At 36.3% G+C, this 20,397-nt stretch overlaps 1 protein-coding gene across 1 annotated transcript; it reads right to left on the bottom strand.

Moving 5' to 3' along the window:
• Positions 1-12,108: 12,108 nt before the first annotated feature.
• Positions 12,109-20,000, bottom strand: SYT4 (synaptotagmin 4). Its single transcript, XM_040984717.1, has 4 exons — positions 19,747-20,000; positions 16,094-16,899; positions 14,317-14,437; positions 12,109-12,695 (listed from the first exon to the last, which is right to left on the bottom strand). The coding sequence occupies exons 1-4, from the start codon at positions 19,778-19,780 to the stop codon at positions 12,388-12,390; spliced, it is 1,269 nt and encodes a 422-aa protein (XP_040840651.1). The 5' UTR covers positions 19,781-20,000; the 3' UTR covers positions 12,109-12,387.
• Positions 20,001-20,397: the final 397 nt, after the last annotated feature.

A 20,397-nucleotide genomic window follows, 5' to 3' on the forward strand; every position in this document is an offset into this window, starting at 1 on the left:
TCTGTGTTGTTGTAAACTATAGAATTCTCTTTGCTATTGCTTTCTTTTTGTTGTTACATTGACTTTGTAAGGGGCGTATTAATACATTAGATTCCTGGGGGTCACAGCCAATGCATGGTGATCACTACAATACATCTTTTGTCAATTTTGGTGTTAATGTGATATTAACATAAAGACAGCAGATTCCATGTAGCTCATGTAAATGATTCTAAAAGTATGATACAGTGTGTGTCATTAGCTGGTATGGTGATACTATTAGTAATCCAAATAATTATAGTCATATATATGAAAAATATTATATAATTGTATTTATCCCATTAAATCCTATTTCAAATACTAGGTAAGCCATAAGAAGTTACTTTCTTAAGAATTCTTACTGATGTTAAATTACATGCTCATATGATTAACGTATGCTGTGTCCTCAAGAAACAATACACTTCATTTTGACATAAAATAAAGAACTGAGACACACACTTTATCAAGGGGAGAATAGGAGGGGGATTCTATGATTTAATAGCTACCATTCATCAAGATATACTGTCAAGTGCACAGCTCCAAATTTATAACTAAGCCAGGGAAAATATATGATATGAAATTTAATTCTCATTTTCAGCTTTTTTCTACATGCTTAGAATTAGAGATTTGTATTTGAATAGAAAGATCGTTTTTCAGCAATTTAAAGAGATTATACTTTACTGGGGGAAAACATGTATAGATAAAGTAAAATCGATTGGAATTTGGACTTCCACATATCTGATTCCTTTCTTTCTTGCTTAAGATCAGAACCTAAAGAGATTTTTAAAAATGCAATTGATATGTAGAGAATATTCAAAATATTCTATCAGTAGGTCATTTATGCATGACTTTCCAAAACATTGCCAATGCATAGGTTTATAAATCTATTAAAATTTTTGATATGCATATTCTTTATTTCATTTTTTTCAATTTACCCCTGTATAAATGGCTGTAAAGATCAGACTTTTAAGTTGATCTCAAGGTCATATTTTATAGTATTAGTAAATTGTTGTTATAATTTCTATCTATTCCCTATGATGAAACTTGCCTTATGTTGTTATTAAGACATGTTAAACCAGTTTGCCCAGACTTAAAGAGTTTTGTATATACATTTGCTTGGTTATTGTGGTTGTTGCTGTTGAAACCTTAGGCAGATGCTTCGTTAAATTCCTAATCTTGTCAGTTACAAACACTCAAACTTTTTTGCACCTGATATTTTTCCATGATTTGAAATACATGCCCATTGCCTGTTAAGTATCCCAGCGTTCTCTAAAGGACACTCTGATTGCATAAAACATATTGCTGTATTAAAAAAAAAAATCCTTGGACATTTGTAGGACTATACTATTGAAATCAGTCTAGGGAAGTGAAAATTTTCAGAATGTTAGAGCATTGGTCTAGCTTGTTGAAGAGAGAACTGATGATTCATAGTGTCAGTGCAGTGTTCCTGGCCCTGCTTAACCCGAGGCCGGTGAGTTGTTGTAAGGGAAATTTCCAGTTTCCCACTACTATGGATTATAGAACTCTCTCAGTGCAAAGCTACGCTTTGCTTGTCCTTGAATTCTGGAAAGAAACAAGTAGAGGTTCATACAATGGCAGCAGTCTTATTGTTAACCTGAAACTGTGAAATCATGTAGAGAAAAATCTATCCAACGTGGGAAAAAAAAAGGACACATAAATTTAGTCTAAAAATAATGTGTTAGGAATGGAAGATTCAAATACAGGAAGACTTTTAGTCTCAGAAGAGAATTCACGTAGGTGACTTTCCCTGGCAACACTGATGATCTTTCCCATGTAAATCCAGCTCGCAGTCATCTGGCACAACACAAGCTGAAGGGTTCTGAAAGGAACAACCTGCGTTTGGTAGAAGTACGCTCTCGGAAACTTGAGATCTGATACAAACTCAGGGATGGGGAATTGATCCCGCTTCCTGGATGTCACACCTGGAAAACAACACGTGGTCTGATCACTGACAGTGCAGATAATCCAGGCCCATAGGACATGGTCAGGCAGAGTCAATGTTTGCCATCTGAGCACTCTCCAGGAGAAGGCTCAGGGGGCTCAGTGGAACTACAGAGCTGCAGAGGAAGTGTGTGTATGTGTGTGTGTGTGTGTGTGTGTGTTGGTAAGAATCCCGGCAAACTGTTTGAAAATACAGGATTACGTTGGGCTGTGAGGGAATGGAAGGTTGGGACCAAGTATATTCTAAACAGAATTCAAACGTAATGATGACAACTGCATGCATGTTTCTCATCATGGCTAGCCGTTGTGTTCAGAAAAAAATGACAGGTTTTTGGAGATGAGGAAAGAAGTCAAGAGAAATGAGTTCTTAGAGAACGAGCAAATGATACTGGTAGTTTCTTACCTTACCTTGCTCCATTGTGTTTCACAGGTTACTTTTGCCCTCATTTTCACAAGGCAACAGAAACCATTATAAATTTTCATCATCTTTTTAGAAATCTCATTGCAGATTCTCAATTTATCCATTTCTGAACTACTAACTCCATGTCATATTAAACCATTCACAAGACCAAACTATGTGAAGATGAAAATAGATATTGTCATTATTTAGACAGTTCAGAATATTAAAACACTATAAAATTACTTAGATACTGCCTGTGTGCCAATTGTGTGCCAATCACGCTTGGGGAAGTGATATGAAATTCTCTATGCACTAGCTGGTTATTTTCTGATTCCAGGATTTCCCTGGTAACTCATGTAAGTCCCAAGCTGGGAGCTGGAAGGGAAGTGGAGCAGCTGGGATGTGAACCAGAGCTCATTTGGTATCCTGCACTTGCAAGATGAGGATTTAGTCATTGAGCCACCACTTTGCCAAGGTCCAATTACATTCTTAAACATTTTTCTCCTCTGATTTCAATCTGTTGGAATCTGATCTCTTTCATTCATTTATAAATTCACTGAGTATTTTTTAGGTATTAAGAATGTCTAAGACATTTTTCTGGAGCTTGACAATAAAAGCAAGTATCTGCTTCTCAGGGGAGAACAAGAGCTATTGAGAAGAGCTGTGTGAAGGTGGAGGAAGGTCAAGAAACAATGCATCAGAAGTATACCTCTGATGAGGGGATGTAGAGCACCAGCATGCAAGATGAGGGACGGGCTGCACTCAGAAAATCATATAACAGAAGCCTGAATCATGAGTCTGAGGAGTAGCAAGGCTGATACTTTTTGTTGCAACACAGTGAAATGTGTGTGTGTGTGTGTGTGTGTGTGTGTGTGTGTGTCTCAAATATTAGAGTCTGTATTAAGCAAACACTCACACAGTTCCGGTTTCAGCATTGCTGTTGCTTTAATCTTGATTGGGGCCAGTGTTAGGTCATAGTGGTGGAGCCACAGCCAGCACTGCTGACATCCTGTATGTGAAATAGCTTGAGTCCTAGCTGTCCCACTTCTGATCCAGCTCCCTGCTAATGTATTGGGAAAGCAGTGGCGACTGGCCCAAGTGCTTGGGTCCCTGGAGCATGAACCCTGCTCCTGCTCTTGACTTTGGGCTGACCAGCTTTGTCCTTTGAGGTTGTTTGGGAATGAACCAGTAGATAGAATCTTTGTCTGTCTCTGCCCTCTCTCTGTAACTCTTTCAAATACATGGATAAATATTTTATTTTTTTAAAGAAAGAAATGATCTCTCTCTCTCTCTTTTACCAGCTATTGTGCATTAAAAAAGATGAAAGATTGAATCTACAAAATGCAGTGAATGACAAAAAGAATGTCAAAATAGAACTAGAATGGAATCACAAAACAATGAAAGGGACTAGAGTTTGGACAATGAAAACTAATAGAGTTTGGACCTGGGCCTTGACATCCGCCTGCTAGTTCTGTCTCAGTCTGGGCTTACCTTGTACTTCATCATAATATTTAAAATGCACACATTTCTATGACATTAAACATGGTAACATTATGAAAAGATTTTAGTCAATCATTTGGCTAAAATTGAATTGCCTTTCAAATTAAAGCCAAGTGTATATTTCTCAAAGAACTTAGTTATTGTTTATTATAGAAGTGAAAAAGCCAATGAGCATGGTAGCTCTGTCTCTTCTCTATTTTGCTAAATAAATACTTACATATACATACCAGTTTCAGCAAAATATTCCCTACTAGTTTCTTGACAGAAAAGCTGTTTTAAAAAACGAGGTTATGATGTTTCTACACAGTCTCTGTCTTTCTGGGTGAGTACAATGGCTCCTGTGGCAAGTGTTTGGGAGTAAATAAACATATTCCCCATTCATCAATATTAAAAAGAGGAATAAACAGAATAACATAAGCCTTGTGATATCTGAACCCAAAAGTTTTGTAATGAGTATCAAACAGTATCTCAACATCCATTTTGGAAAAATCAATTCCTTTCTTTCCCCATCCCCCTCTGGTATTGGCTAGATTTTGTTCAAAATACATCCATTAAAATCCTAATCCCAGAGGGTGACATTGCGTCATGGTAAATTAAGCCTCTGCCTGCAACAGCAGAACTCCATAATACTACAAATTTGGGACCCAACTATTTCCTATCCAGCTTGCTTCTGATGTGCCTGGGAAAGTAGCAGAAGATGGCCCAAATGTGCTTGCTCTCTCTCTCTCTCTCTCTCTCTTTATATATACATATATAAAGATATATATCAATCTCATTCACTCTTTCTCTCTGTAACTTTGTTTTCATATCAATACATACAAAACATAAATCAAGAAAAAGTAGAAATCGTAACCCTACTACCTCAGAATGTGATTAGGCAGAAAAACGGGATATTTGAAAAGACAATTGCATCACTCTTTGTGAAGCTATTTTATATTGACTTGAATAAAGTTATCATGCCATAAAATGATTCTAAATGAAGGATATATTTAGATATTCCTGTACCCATTAGCTTAGAGTGATTCATTTTATACCTTTTAGAAACAAGTTGTTTTTGTTGTTAATAACCTGGTTGGTATTTAATTGGATGTAAAACCTCTAGGAATCTGAAAATATATATTAATATGCATATATTAAATCAGAAATGTATCAACATAAGCATGAAATAAGTGAACAAAAAGTTTGATATCTACTACAAAATATGGTATTTCTCATGTAATTCTTACGTATGTGCTTGTTTCCTGTATTCATTTATTCATGCCATGTCACTGTGAATAGCTCGCAATATCCCAAGTTCAACAGTTTTTCTCTTTCCTGTATGTCTTATTTGTTCTACCTTAAACCTCCACTACCTTTGAAATGCTTGCTCTCTCCAGCCCTAACATTTTTTTTTCATGCTTCAGTTGCCTCCACTGAAATGTAAATGGTAACTTCTGATATGCTGACGAAGTCCCAAATAATGATAATAATAATAGTATTTTATTCATGGATTTTTGTGGGGATTAAAATAGTAAAAGGAACAATTGCTATGACATACATTGTAACTGTAAGGTTCTACCAGCATCTCAACAGATAACAACACCTGCTTTAGAGTCCCTCAGTTTAATTTTCTGTATTTATTTTAGTCCATTTTAGATATGGTGAAATTAAACACACATTTCGAAACCTCATTCCCATCCAGAAATAATCACTCTTATCATTTTTCTGCATTATGAATATTTGGCTATTATGAAATTACTATCAAGCCTTTACAGAAAGGAATAATTTAGTATAATAACAATATTATTTCCAGGCCTGGCAGCATGGCCTAGTGGCAAAAGTCCTCATCTTGAATGAGCCTGGATCCCATGTGGGCAGCAGTTCTAATCCCAGCAGCTCCACTTCCCATCCAGCTCCCTGTTTGTGGCCTGGAAAGGCAGTCGAGGACAGCAGAAAGCCTTGGAACCCTGCACCAGTATGGGAGACCTGGAGGAGGTTCCTGGCTCCTGGCTTTGGATCGGCGCAGCACCGGCCATTGCAGTCATTTGGGGAATGAATTATCAGATGGAAGAGCCTCCTCTCTATATGTAAGACTTCCCAATAAAATAAAATAGTTTTTAAAAATAAAAAAAAAAATTGCAAGGTAAGTAAGAGAATAAGCCCAGACTCATACCCAGCGTCTACTTACGCAGTGCAGATGTAGACAAAGGCCGTAGTATTGGTCCTGGAGGTTCTGTGGTGGCAGCAACATCAATGCCACCAGTATGGGCTAAAACTTGAGTCAGAAGAGCTATTTGGGGATGAGCATAAGACTTATTCACTACCCAAGTATCATGTGTGTTCACACAGTCTCCGGTATCAAACTGGCTTGTAAATTTAGCAGAGATTATAGCAAATCTATTTTATTTCTTAGATATATTTTCATTTTATCTCATTTCATTTATAAGGAGAAGGAAGGAGAGTCAGCAAGACATCTTTCAGCTACTGGCACACTTGCCAAATGGCCACAATGGACAAATCTGAGCCCACCTGAAGCCAGGAGCTACAAGTTTCCTATGGGTCTCCCATATTGGTTCAGAGGCCCAAACACTTGTGTAATCCTTTTCTGATTTTCTATACCATATACAAGGAACTGGATCAAAAGTGGAGCATCCAGAAGTAAACCTGGACCACAAGGAATGCCTGTGCTGGAGGTAAAAGCTTAGTCTACTATTCAAAACTCTTAGTGTATTTAGCTTCCCTCTCTAAGATGTGAGAATAATAGTTATAAACTTGAATATGAAGTCCAGTGTAATATTTCTGTTCTTATAATGGAAGAGCAAAATTTGTCTCCAAATAGATGTAAGTCATGGTCATTTCAAATTAATGCTTTTAGGAGTAGTAAACAGCTCCATGGAGAAAAAAAATGTTCTTAGTAGACAGTCAGAAAATGATCTCCAAGCTGCAATAAGTGAAAAGACTAAGGAGAGAAAAATGTATATTACAAGCCCCTATTGATCCAATAACAAAACTATGACTAAAGTACATATGCACTAGTATTAAAAACCAGTACCAAACAAGGGTTAACATTGTGGCATATAGGTAAGGCCTCTGCCTGGGATGCCAGAATCTCATACTGGCACTGGTCCCAGTTCAGGACACTCAACTTCTGATCCAGTTCCCTGCTATTGTGCCTGGGAAAGCAATGGTGGATGGCTCAAGTGTTTGGGACCCTGCACCCATATGAGAGACCTGGAAGACACTTCTTGCTCCTGTCTTGGGACTGGCCCAGCCTTGATCCTTGCATTCGTTTGGGGGAAAAATGTCCAAATATTTCTGCCTCTTTGTCTCTCTGTCTCTCTATTTCTCTGTCTCTCTGTCCCTCTGTAACAGACTTTCAAAAACAAACTTGTCTTTAAAAAAAGGACTATGCCAAAATGTTATTAAAGTCATTATGATAAAAAAAAAAAGGAGCAAACAGGTTGAATGCATAAGTATATGATGGGTTTCTGTTAAGGAATCTTATTCCTAAATTTAGCGTTGGAGCGCTGAAAATATTTCACATAACTGTAAAAATAAAATAGAATTTAACATTCAATGTCTTAAAAACAGAAATAAAATGCATACCAAAGTACACTTAAATGAACACTGAGTTGGCAGCAAAATTACACAAGAACTTTTTTGCATGAATTTAAAAAGCAATCAGATAAGTAAACATTCCTAGAATAGCATGTGTTCATGACAAAAAGAACTCCCCCAAGGTAGATTGCATAGTTACCAATTTTTCAGGAATTACATTTCTGGTAGTCATGTTACTATTATAAATCTTTATTTGAATAAGTTTACTTGATTTCTATTCTATGATTCTCCCCTGGATCATTTTAATTTGGGAAAGATTTACATATAATAAACTGTACACATTTTTAAAACATGATTTTACATATATTCCTCCATGAAACCATCATCAAAATCATAGAAGTTAATATATTGATTTTTCCTGGAATTTCATCCCAAATGCTTCGTCTCTCTCATCACCACTCCCCATCCATATCTCATCTACCACTCAAAGTTAACACTGATTTTTTTTAAATGTAAATTAGCTTGTACTGGCTTCAATGTTTTATAAATGGAATCTATGGAATACATACATGAGATCCCACATTAGTTTAATTGGCAAAATCACTGTGGAAGTCATTTATGTTTCATTTACTTTTAGTGGTGAACAGTATTCTGATGTGCAGTTGTACTAAAATTTATCCATTCACCTATCAATGGATCTATGTTGACTTTAGTTTTTGATTAGTACAGACAAAGCTGGTATAACAATCTATGCACAAGTCTGTGTAAATACATGATTTTATTTCTTAATTAAGTAGTTAGAAGTTGAATTTTTGGGTCTTGTGGTGAAGATATGGTTAACATTTTAAGAAGTTAACATCTTACTTTTCAAACTAATTAAACATTTCTCATTCTTACCAGTGTTGTAGGAATCGTCCAACAGTCGATATTTTCTGCTTTTTAACAGCTATGATTTCAACAGATGTGAAATGAAATCTTACTATGGATTTAGTTAATATCATCCTCATAACTCCCTTGCAAAATCTGCTCCATGACCCTGTAGATTTTGGCTCAAGGATAGTCTTGAAATGCATTTGAACTCTTCACTATGGTTATCGTGTAACTTTCTAGCATGCCCGTGACACAGTCTTATTTTTAGGTTTACTTTATTTTATTTTGATGGGAAAGGCAGATACACTGAGAGAGGGAGAGATAAAGAGCTTTCATCCATTGGTTCATTCTCCAAGTGGCTACAATGGCCGAGTTGAACCAATCCTAAGACAGGTGCCAGGAGATTCTTCTACTTGTTCTGTCACATGGGGAAGTGTCCCAAGGCCTTGGGTCATTCTCTACTGCTTTCCCATGCACAAGTAGGGAGCTAGATGGGAAATGAAGCAGCTGGGATAAAAGCCAGCTCCCATACGGGATCCTCACAGATGCAAGGTGAGGATTTAGTCACGAGGCTACTGCACCAGGCCCTGTGACATATTCTTAATTCAGTCATTATTTGAGATTAAAATATACTTGCGGAAAATTTTACTCATTATGTCCGTCCATATGAGCACCAGGGCATACTTCCCTGTAAAGCAGAGCTGTAAAAGTGTCAGTGCCTCTGTTGGTACATCTTATTTCTCTGACTCACCTCAACTTGTGTCTGATTGGAACATGGTAAATGTCCTGGATGTTGTCCCCATCTTTAGAAACAAATACGCCTTCCATTTCACTCAGGCCATGGAGTATAAGATGTGAAAAATTAGAAAGACAACGATGTGAACTAAGTGGAAAAGATCAAAATGAGAAAAGAAAAAAAGGGGGGGTAATAAAGAATATCACTATATATAACAGGAAAAAGTAAATAAAATGTGAACAAGAAAGTATAATTTAGGGAGAAGCAGAAATCGCATTCTCGAAGAATCTAGTCAGGGCAAGCTTTAGCACAACAATTGAGACCCAAAGGAGTGCCTAGGTTTGAATTATGTTCCTGGTTTCAGCTTCCTGCTAATTTTCAGACTAGAAGGCAATGAATACAGTTGAAGCACATGGTTTCTGACTCCCACATGGGGCACTCTGGAGTTTCTGCTACCCATTTTAGCCAACACTCAATCTAGCTGTGATAGGCACTGGGGAGGGAATTGGCACAGGAGAGTTTTTTCCTCAGTTTCCCTCTAAATATAAATATATATGCATATATATATATATATATATATATATATCCTTCTTCCAAAAATTAAATAATTGAAAACAATGTAGAACCACCATTGACGAGGCCCCATTAAGGGAGAAGGAGGAGGGGCATGTCATAAAATCCTTTGCCTGCCATCTTGCACTATTGTTTTAATTACCCTAAGGTGTTTCAGCCTGAGTTTTCTTCTGTATGATAGAGATCATGATATCCATGACAAGATATCAGCATTAGGAATAAACAAATTAAAACAAAAATGAAAACTCTGGGAGCTGTCATTAATGTTGAGTAGTTAATACCGGGAGATCTGAGCTGGACGATCAGCCACCTGTTAGGGTTTACTGGCAAGGAAGAGTAAAAGCCTTGGCCAAAAGCAGCAATTTATTCATGTCTTACAAACATGGTCTTACAAACATCATATAGAGCTGGCACAAAGGAACAGACACCATCTCGTACACCATGCTTCCTTCCAAATCACTTCTATTGAATTAAACATCAGAGCAAATCAGTTACTGAGTTACACAGTTCTTCAAACATGGACACCTCCCTATTAGGGTGGTTAATTGGCTATTTAGACAAACAATTAATTTACAAGTTTAATACAGTGCAGGATTGCAACAGAATTCAAGATATTCACATTGATATTGTGATGCATTGTAGAACAGTACAATTTTCAGAAGATGAGATCATATATCTACCTGCCTGTTTCTAGTCCTTTCCTGTTTTGCTTCTTTCTTTCATTAAAACCATTTGCAAATAGTTTTACTTAACGTTTCACACTGAAAACATCTCAGATTTTAAAATTAAAGCTATTTACAAATTATGTAATTTTTAAAGATTTTGTGATTGGTTTTGTTGATCCACTTTAAAAAATCACCCCCTCTAACAGTCATTTTTCTACTGGTACTACCATTAAATTCTGGCTGCTATGAAATATATTCAAACTCAGCCCTCACAACCCTCAGAACTCCAAATGGAAAATATTCTATGGCCCACAATGCTAAATGTACAGACATATGAAGGCCATCTGGCTTCCCCAGACTACCTGCTGACTACCAGTCATTGCATGTTGCTTTCATAGAAATGCTGAGTGGACCATGATGCTATGACGTGACTTGGTATCTTAATGAAGACAGTGAATGGAAAAGAGTCTTTCTCATTACTAACATTGCCGTAAATCACAAAAGGTTGATTTTCAATATTTGTACAGACATAAAGAAAGACACCTGTTTATATTAGGTATAATCATAAAAAGCATATATAAGTTGTTTGGAAAATGCATTTTCATACAATTTTACAAACACTGTGATATCAAACACATTCTCAAAATCTGCTAAAGTACTCACACAAAATCTGACTCAAAAATGTACATTTTCAGTAGACTGTATTTCTAACTTGCATATTTAGTAAGTCAACTGTACCCAAGTTTCACTTGAACTTCCCTAAAAATTCAAATACAGTGCATTGTCCTCAAGTTGATGCTTCCCAAACAAGCAGAGGGTTCTGCTTTCCCCTAATAAGACTTGAATAATTTGAGGATCCTGACACTGCGAAATGGTACAAGATACAAGTCTGTAAACTGTTCTGCAGATAAGAGCTTAAGACAAATTAGCGTAGAAAAAGGTGAATGAAACACATACTTTTTTCTGCTAATTTGACTGCCTATGTTTAACTTGTGTGGACTTCATGTAAATTACAGTAGGCTTGCTATTGAACTACTTGTAAGCCTTATCATTTACTTGTTAGTTGGTTGGTTGAAGTAACACTTTCTATCTGGCAACATTTCAAAGTCCTTTTCACCCCATCTTTTCTTTTTCAACTAGTGACTTCATCACTTCTAGTAGAGAATAAATTAAATGTAGATTTAGGTAACCATGCTCTCTGGGTACAGAAGCTGTTCCTTGAGCATATGCTTGGACACTGCACACATTTCTTAAAAAAAAATATGTTTCTAACTGGATTCCTAGTCGAACTTTATTTTTATATCCACTATTGACTTCCATGACTTTGTGAAAGTGATAGGGGTGTCTTAGGCCACTGTGAGGCTTGGGACAGGCAGTGAATACTTAAAGGCCATAGTTCTTACATGAGGTTATATTTTACATTTGACTCACATGTAACTTAGGCAGGGAGAAAAACCATATTTCAGCCACAGTATGCTCAATTCAGCCCTTTAATAAAGTGAATTTTCAGCTTGTTCACTGTCCTTTTGGAATGAACCAACATTATTTCTCTGATGATAAAAATCGTAGCAAATAATTACAAATCAAAGACAAATGACCAAGTATTTTCATAAGCCGGACAACCATTTGCACATGACATAATTAATAACAGCAACTAGAGGACATTTCTTTAACATCTTTGGATTTAAAGAAAAATTGATTTCCCCTACCCGCAGGGAAAAAAATGGATGAATTTTCATAAGAGAAGACATGCTTTTCAAATTTAAATCCTAACAATCACATGAAAACCCAGTGACGGGTGCCAATGAGATAGTCCCCTAAACCTCATCTATGACTTGGGACTGAGTTATAGTAGTCATAAAATGTTTGATTACTTGCACTTCTGTCACTAGTGATTCACAAGGGAAACTGGATATCTTATGAAAATTTATCCAACTTCTCTAATAAAAGGGGGAAATTGTCATGATACACATTTACAGTTAGTCTCTGATATACTAGTTCAATCCACTTCTAACAACAACAAAAAAAAGGTTGCTTGCTGTCACAAGCTTGCAATCATGACATCAGATAGAAAGAAAATTGCTCTTTGCCTAATAAAAACCTTTCAGTTCCAAGTCAGCGCCAGGATGCTAACCGCCACAGAGCATGTGCCACTTGGCGATTTGCCTCCGGGGATAGTCACAGATCTCCTTCCAATGCTCGCCTCCGCTTCCTTCTGCTGTGGCACTGAGGACCAACCTCCCTATCACCTCATTGCGGGATCCCCTTTCGGAATCCAACACCAGAAATTCAACACTTATTTCTTCAAGACTCTCACAAGGGATATCGAAAACAAACAGTTCATTGAACACGGCATTGGGGGCGCACTTCTTCACATGAGTCTTCTTTTTGGAGATTCTCTTTTTGGCATGGTACAGGTTGACTTTGACGTAGGGATCTGCAAAAAGTACACGGCAGGCATTATTACGTCAGAGCTGAAGAGCTGATCTCAAGACAACAGCGTCCTTGGAAATCAGCGCATGACCGTGAAATGTGGTGAGAACGGGGTGGAGGCCAGACAAAGGAAAATATAAATAAATCTTGCCTTCTCTTAGAAAAAAAAATTGATGTAAGGGAAAATGAAATGATCATTAACACAGTTGACAGGAAATGGATAAGAAGCAGAAAGAGGAGAAAATATTAAAAAAGGAAGAAAGTTAAAAATCTGCGTACATATTCTGATGCCTAATGACTCATTTTCGATGGTGGGACAGAGGGGGAAAAAACCCTTAGATGATATTAACCGTGTAGAATCTTATGACTTTTATGTACGTCTTTCTGTCTCTGAATGTGGCTGCTCTTTTATTGACAGTGCTCTTTCTTCAACTTTTTTGTGATTCTTTAATCATCTGCCAGAATCATTTTGTGTTTCCTAGAATGGAGCTTATCTGTGTCACAGCATGTGGATTTTAGGGTTATGTGACTTTTTCACACAATTAATTACATTACTGTGATCTTTTCCTGATTTGAACAGGTGAGTTCATTTTAACTTCTTACTCCAAATTTGAACACCACGTTTTTCAACCTCCATCATTGCATAATATTAATGATAGCATCAGATGGTATTTACGAAGTCTGTAATTCCTGCTTCATGGATCCCTCAAGACAAGCATTGTTATGCCCAGTTTATAGAGCTTAAAAAATTCCTAATATTGCACTTAGGTTTTGACTGAGACTATTTAACCCATCTAATGCATGTTCCTGTTCACTGCTTTGTAACAAAAAAAAAAAGCATGGTTCGTAATCTGTGCTGCTTTGCTTCATTATTTTCAGAGATCATCACAACACTCAAAACTAATTCTCAAAACACATTTAGAAAATAAGAATTGATAAACAGACTAAGATCAATTGAAGTCATTATATATATAATATATAAGTCATTATATATATTATATATATATATTATATTATATATATATATATATATATATATATTATATATATTATATATTATATATATTATATATATATATATATATATTTATTTATATATAAATATATATATATAATATATATATTTATATATATTTTATATATATTTATATATATATAAAATGACTTCAATTGATCTTAGCATTATATATATATAGCATTATATATATATTATATATTATATATATTATATATATTATATATATATATATATAATGACTTCAATATATACATATATATATAAATATATATATAAAACTCTTCTCCTGGGCCTTACTTTTGTTTCCAACTTGCCACTTTTGACAATGAACTCTTACTTCTGTATTGAACACAGATGTTTCTTTTATTGCATTCAGCCAGACGTCTACAAGACATAGCTTTGCTTAATTCCTAGTGCTCTGTAAATACTATTCTTGTTGTGGTTACTGGCTGATTTCGTGATTTAAAAAAAAAGTAGAAAACAGCTGCATCTCTTGTCATGTGAAGTAGAAGGTAGAACAATTTCATCCGTTAGTGTTAGCTGTTAACTGTTTTGTTTTTTCTCAATACATAGCCCACTTGCACAAAGATGCTGAGCATTTTCTTACCTGAAAGTCCAGAAACATCCGACTTAGGTAGGTGTCGGGCTTTTAAGACAACCACAGTAAGGGTGTTTGTAGTGGATTGATAACAGAGGGAGATCAGTAACTCGCCTCTTCCTGAAGACTTCTAAACAAAGAGAAATAGAGTATAAATATTTTTATTATGTTTCTTAGATATGAAGTTTGTCCGTTCATAGCAATTTAAAATCAATATGCTTGCACGACTATGCAAGTGTAATATCGTTATCTTTTAATTTTGATCGGCTGAGTGATTCACCAAAAGCCTGTGTGAGTTAGCATCATGGAGTAAAAACAACTGCCTGCCATCTTGTGGTCTTTTTCAGTACTGCACAATGTTAAATTTTTACGCGTGCGGCCACACCCATTCTTTAAAAACCCCTTAAAAAAAATCAAATGAAACCCTAAATGGGCATGTTTTCAAATTTCGATTTTCAGTAGCATGCACTCTATGAAGATATTCATCATAATAAAAACTGTCTATCTTTTGAATCTGTTTTTGTAGGAGCAAATGATTCGTTTAAAATTAGTTTTATGTAACAGTTAAAACATGAGTTTTATTTAACTTCAAATTGATTAGCATTGATTTTACTGGGATTTCAGTTTAGAGTAAATGAGATTTCTTGATGCCTCTCCCTCTCCTGTCCCAGAAGGCTGCTAAGTGTTAGAGTTCTGTGCCTTCTCACTAACATCAAGTCTCCATTTAGTTCAAGAAATGACTTGAAGTACAGGAAGACTTTGGTTTATGAGTATGTTGCTTCTGGACAGTGTCACTTCAATCCTGCATGGGACTTGTATTCGTACTTTAAAGACATTCAATAAGACAATTAAGGACTCAAAGTACACGTTTTAAACCCAAAGTAACTTGGGTTTTGATGGTAACTAAGAATGATGACTAGGGCCAAACCAATCCGTGGAGGTAAGTTATGTGAAAAGTGATCCCAGGAAAATAAGGCAAGTGGACATATCCTGATTCCCACTGGACCATAAAATAGCCGTGCGCATCAACTTAGCTGTGCAGCATCTGTGAGCCTTGAACGTTGTTAGTTTCAGTGGATGATTGACAAGGAGATGATTTAAACAAGTTTTAAACTTGTTTTCAGCTCTGAAACACTGTTCTTCTAAAACCATATTAGTGAATTTATCATATTCCATAAATTCTGCCATGATATTCAAAATTTAACCAGAATTGCTACTATTGGAAACAATTGAGTTCTGCATTTAAAGTGCAAAAAAGAAAAAAAGTTAAATTTGTTTGAATGATTTATTGTTATTTTATAATAATCCAACTATCAAGGTAGCATAAATATGACAGATGAACTCTCCTCCTGTTATGCAACACAGAGGAAGACACACATGATTCGATAGGAAGCAGTGTCTCCCCGGAAAGCAATTCCATGAGTCAACACCACTTCGAAATCCTAGGGAAGAATTGATTTAACTTTTAATTTCAACTTCAATTAAAATGACCTTGAAATACTTTGTCAAATACCTATTGTAGAAATTAATAAATGTATTTATAGAAATAATAGCTATAAACAATATTTTATGCTATTAAAATTATGTGTTTCAATTATTTATTCGAGTGTTTCAATTGTAGCTTAAATTTTCACTTATCTCTTCAGACCCCTTGTTCTCCATTTGATTATAATGAATAGGAGGAGGATGATATACACAAATTTATCTTTTTAGTGAAAACACGCTGGATAAAAAATAACTATTGAAAAGATCAACCATCAATAATTAAGTGCTGAAAATGAATTACCCTAACATTTCTCTTGATGATCTCTCTGTTCATTACTGTTTTTCCGTCAGACAATTCAATTCCTGAGAGAGGAATCAGGACTTCCCCAATAATATCATCTCTTGAAAACCTGTCAAAACTCAGGATGGTGAAGTGCAGGGTCAACTCTTGGATCTGGGTGTAGGGGATCCCATAGAACGTGAAGGTCTCGTCAAAGGCCGGGTCCAAGGTTTTCCTCAGCACTCTGGTTTTTACTTTATGCTTTTTCTCTGGGAGGATCGTCATTTTGATGTAAGGGTCGGAGGTCATTGACTGCTCATCCATGGCCGGCAAACCACGGGCTTCCTTGATATTCACCACAAATGCTTTTTTCTCAAAGTTGTACTCTAAAGAGAAGAAGAGGATGCCCAGCTTCTCTTGTTTCTCTTCTGAGGTTAGAGAAGTGCTGGACTTTAAGCTCTCTGGGGAAACACCCTCTTTTTCTCCTTCTGTAGAGAGCTTCGGAGGCACATTCTCCAGATCCGAAGGACCAGCAGCTTTTTTGGGAAAATTACCATTGAGATCTCTCTTCTCAAGATCAAGGTGCAATGCATGCTTTGGCAAAGCTGGCTTATTTTTCACTTCAGTTTTGTCATCAGCTCCAAACTTCTTTTTGCTACTTAGGTTTTCAGGGTAAATATCAACTCCCTTGAGCACATGCACAAACTTGTAAGGGGGTGTCTTGTTAGACTTGGATGACTTTCTCTGACAGCATATCCATGCAAAGAGAGAGACTGTGAAGACCAGGCCAAATGCACTGAAGATCCCCACCACAGTGGGAATTTCATCTGAAAAACCAAATGATCAGTAAGATGCATTAAAGAATCAGTGTTGCAGACACAAGCCTATTTAAAAAGCCAACAGCACTATCAATTCTGCACATTGGGAAGACTAAGTTATTTTCAAACTTCTCTGAGTATGTTGCATACATATTTCACATGCATTGATATATATATATGTATGTGTATATATATGTTGTATATATATCCCTTGTGTGACATACAAAAAATAAACATAGTATTTAAAAACTTTGCCGTTTCAGTAGTTTTTCATAAATAATACGAAAACATGGACTGGGCCTGTGTGCCTACAAGGGCTGTGGGGATGCGCAGTGACCCTGACCAACTTTGCTTTCTTAGGATGAATCAGTTACAGCATGATGGGTCAGTACTAACTTAATTACTATTTAATTGGCACTTTTAGGCTTTCCAGAGGTGTCAATCCTTATGGGCTATCAAACATTAAATGTGTGCTTTTAAACACTGAGATACTCTGTAACCTTAGCAGTTTTTGTTTGCTCTGGATTCAAACAGAAAACACCTAGGGACTCCATGGATTTGTGATTGCCAAAACCTCATTAATTTTCATTCCAGTTATGGAATAGTGATAAAAAAAGAACAGAAACGAAGAGCAAAGGGACGCTGAAGTCATGCAACTCACAACACTACAATCCCCTCGCATGCTAACCCCATCCCTCAATGAAATACTGGATTCCCAACGGAAAAATTAATTACACTTAAGTTGAATATGACCAGAAAAGGGACTGTAATTGAATATAATGAGAGATGTGGAATAGATCATTTGAACTTCAATTTTACATGTAACTAATCTTAACTAGAACAGATTCATACAGATCAGTAATAGTATGGAAACTGACATCCTTTCCTTGAACGAGGGTACATTAAACTACTGGCCTTAGTACTGATTATACACAAAGCTTATTGTGTCCTTTATGTGAATATTATTTCTCAAATAAATGATTACTAACATTGTGTAAACAAAAGTAGCATTTCTATAATTGGACATACTACATAAACTGAATCGATTTTTAATACCAAGAGAATATAATTAATGTATTCTTACATACATTTGCTTCCATTCTGATCCTTTTATTCCAAATAACAAGAAAATATAAAGTTAAAAGTCACAATCAGGAAAGGGTTAAGCTTCACTTAAATAACCTCACCATCAATCTTTTGTTGCTCCTTCCCCATTCTCTAAATATTCTACCTATCTACTTCATAGTTACAAAACAGCTCAAAGAACAGAAAATGAAGGAAAAAATAAACAAAAGAAACAGCTAAGGAAACAAAACCAACCAATTGTTTTAAACATATAATAACCTAGTCATTTATTATAGAAATTCTGTGTTTTACTGGTATCAGGAGACTGAGTAATGCAAAGATAAAATGAATATTCAATGTCTTCAAAAAGAAAAAAAAAAGCAGTGAATGTTACAAAAAAGAATGAGGCAAGAACTAAAGATAATCAGCCAAACTTAGCAGCAGCTTTCCTTCTATTCAAGTCTTTGTGGTAGAAAAATAAACCCCCTTGTCTCTAATAATCCAAAGCCAAAGAGAAAAAGCAAAGTCTTGGATTCTTTAGCCACTGTAAGAACAATAAAAAGCAGTAGGAAGCAATTGTTTCCAAGTAGACTGAAAGCTGATGATAGAACATATGACTCATATTTTTGCTAGCATAGACTCTAAAAATGCTTCACTATTAGACAATTATGGTTTCACATCAAGAACTTGGAATAAACATCACAACCATGTATACCCGGTCACTGGGATTGAAGATTGTGAGAAAATCCTGAGTAGAATGGCATAAACTGTATTTTACGTACTTATGTCAAACAGCAAATCAGTGCAGCATGGAAAGATCCACTTATTTGGGGGCATTATCTACCGATCAGTTCTCCAGTGTTTAAAAGCAAAGATTATGGTCACTTCACTCAGGGTAGCAAACATTTATAGATATCACTCTTCTTCACAAACTTCCATAAAATATCCCGATTTCAAAAAGGCTTATAAAGTAAGTAACATTCTGATCGTTGCCTTTGGAATGCAATTGAACTTAAATATATTACTTTATAGGGAGTACAACCAGTTTTATTGAAACAGAGAAGACAGCTATGGTACCAAGAATTTCATACAGGGAAACTGAACTGGAAAACAAGAGCCTCGATTCAAGTTTCTAGAAGCTTTTGGACAACGATGAAACCTACAACAGTTTTTGTACTTATCTAAGCCTCACTTCATCTCACCAGTAATGAAAAGGACTGAACCATTCATATACAAAGTCCCTTTAATTGTACTATCACAGAATTCTCTTTCAATAACAACACATTTTAAGAATATTAAACACTAAGGAAAAACATGCTTATGACAAACTGTTACAAAACATCCATTTCAAGCCCTCAGTATGTGAGTTGCTCTATACCAGGGCAAACTCTTATGTAACCATTTAGGTATTTGGCTCCTCCTTATAAAATAGAGCTTTAATTACAAGTAAGAATTCCGTATGAAATAAAGGAAACCAGAATACAAACAACGGACTCCTGTTCCTGGATTAAGCACATGTTATAATTCACAGAGCTACCTGAGGGTTTAAGAACTTGGTGGAGGTAAGTCCCCCCCTTAGGAACAGAAATTTTAATGGGCAAGATACAGACACAGAGAGAAACTCAGAAACAAGCCACGACTGTCAGTTTGCAGTTGTCATTTTTCCTTTCAAATTAACTACCCAGGAAATCTGTATCCTAAATCCAGTGGGGATCGAAAAATAAAATAAATACAGCCCACCCCGCCGCATCCAAACAACCACAGTGGCCTCAAGTTGAATAAGTTGCTCACCAAATTCTTCTCTGCTGGTAGCGATAGGAGCCATTTTTTTGCTGCGTGCTTCTGTCCGAGGTGCTGAAAAGAAAACTCCCTGGTTTGATTTACTTGGATGTGAAGCGCCGGCTTTTCCGAGTGCTGAAAACAACAGAGCCCTGGAGACCTGCGCCGGGAACAGGGAGGCGGCCAAGAGGAAGGTCCGTTCGCCTTCGCACAGTGATTTGCCACCTCCGTTCCTGTTTTGCCTCTCTTCAGAAGCTCGTCTCTGAGACTCCAGACGTGGCTGAAACCCGAATTGACGCAATCCTGACGCTACAGGGCTGAAATCAGCACCTGCTCTCTTCCTCTCCTCCCTCCTCGCCTCTCCTCCCCCCTCCTCCTCACTTCCTCCCTCCTCTCTGGAGGATTCAGCACACACTCATCAATTATTTTAACTGTTGGGCTACTAGATATTAGCTCTGCTATCTCGTGGGGGTTCTGAGGCACACCAAGTGAGTCTTGTTCAGTCCCAATATAAAATCTCCAGCTCACCTGGATCAATCAAAATGCGTCTCTCTCTCTCTCTCTCTTTTTAATACCAGTAGTTAAAGAAGCGATTTAAGAGTAGTTATAGAGGAAATTTCTGGATCAAATGACTCTCTGTAAAATGTATCTGCATACATATAT

The sequence above is a fragment of the Ochotona curzoniae genome, unplaced genomic scaffold (genome assembly GCF_017591425.1).
Source record: "Ochotona curzoniae isolate NIBS_2020 unplaced genomic scaffold, NIBS_Ocur_1.0 contig_43, whole genome shotgun sequence".
Classification (NCBI taxonomy): Eukaryota; Metazoa; Chordata; class Mammalia; order Lagomorpha; family Ochotonidae; genus Ochotona; species Ochotona curzoniae.

What these genes read in the sequence shown, in the direction of transcription:
- SYT4 (XM_040984717.1), bottom strand. Translation starts at nt 19,780, where the DNA reads ATGGCTCCTATCGCTACCAGCAGAGAAGAATTTG. An exon ending in TACCAGCAGAGAAGAATTTG is followed by an intron (nt 16,900 to 19,746) that starts GTGAGCAACTTA and finishes TTGGTTTTTCAG; the next exon opens with ATGAAATTCCCACTGTGGTG. An exon ending in TCATCAAGAGAAATGTTAGG is followed by an intron (nt 14,438 to 16,093) that starts GTAATTCATTTT and finishes CTCTTTGTTTAG; the next exon opens with AAGTCTTCAGGAAGAGGCGA.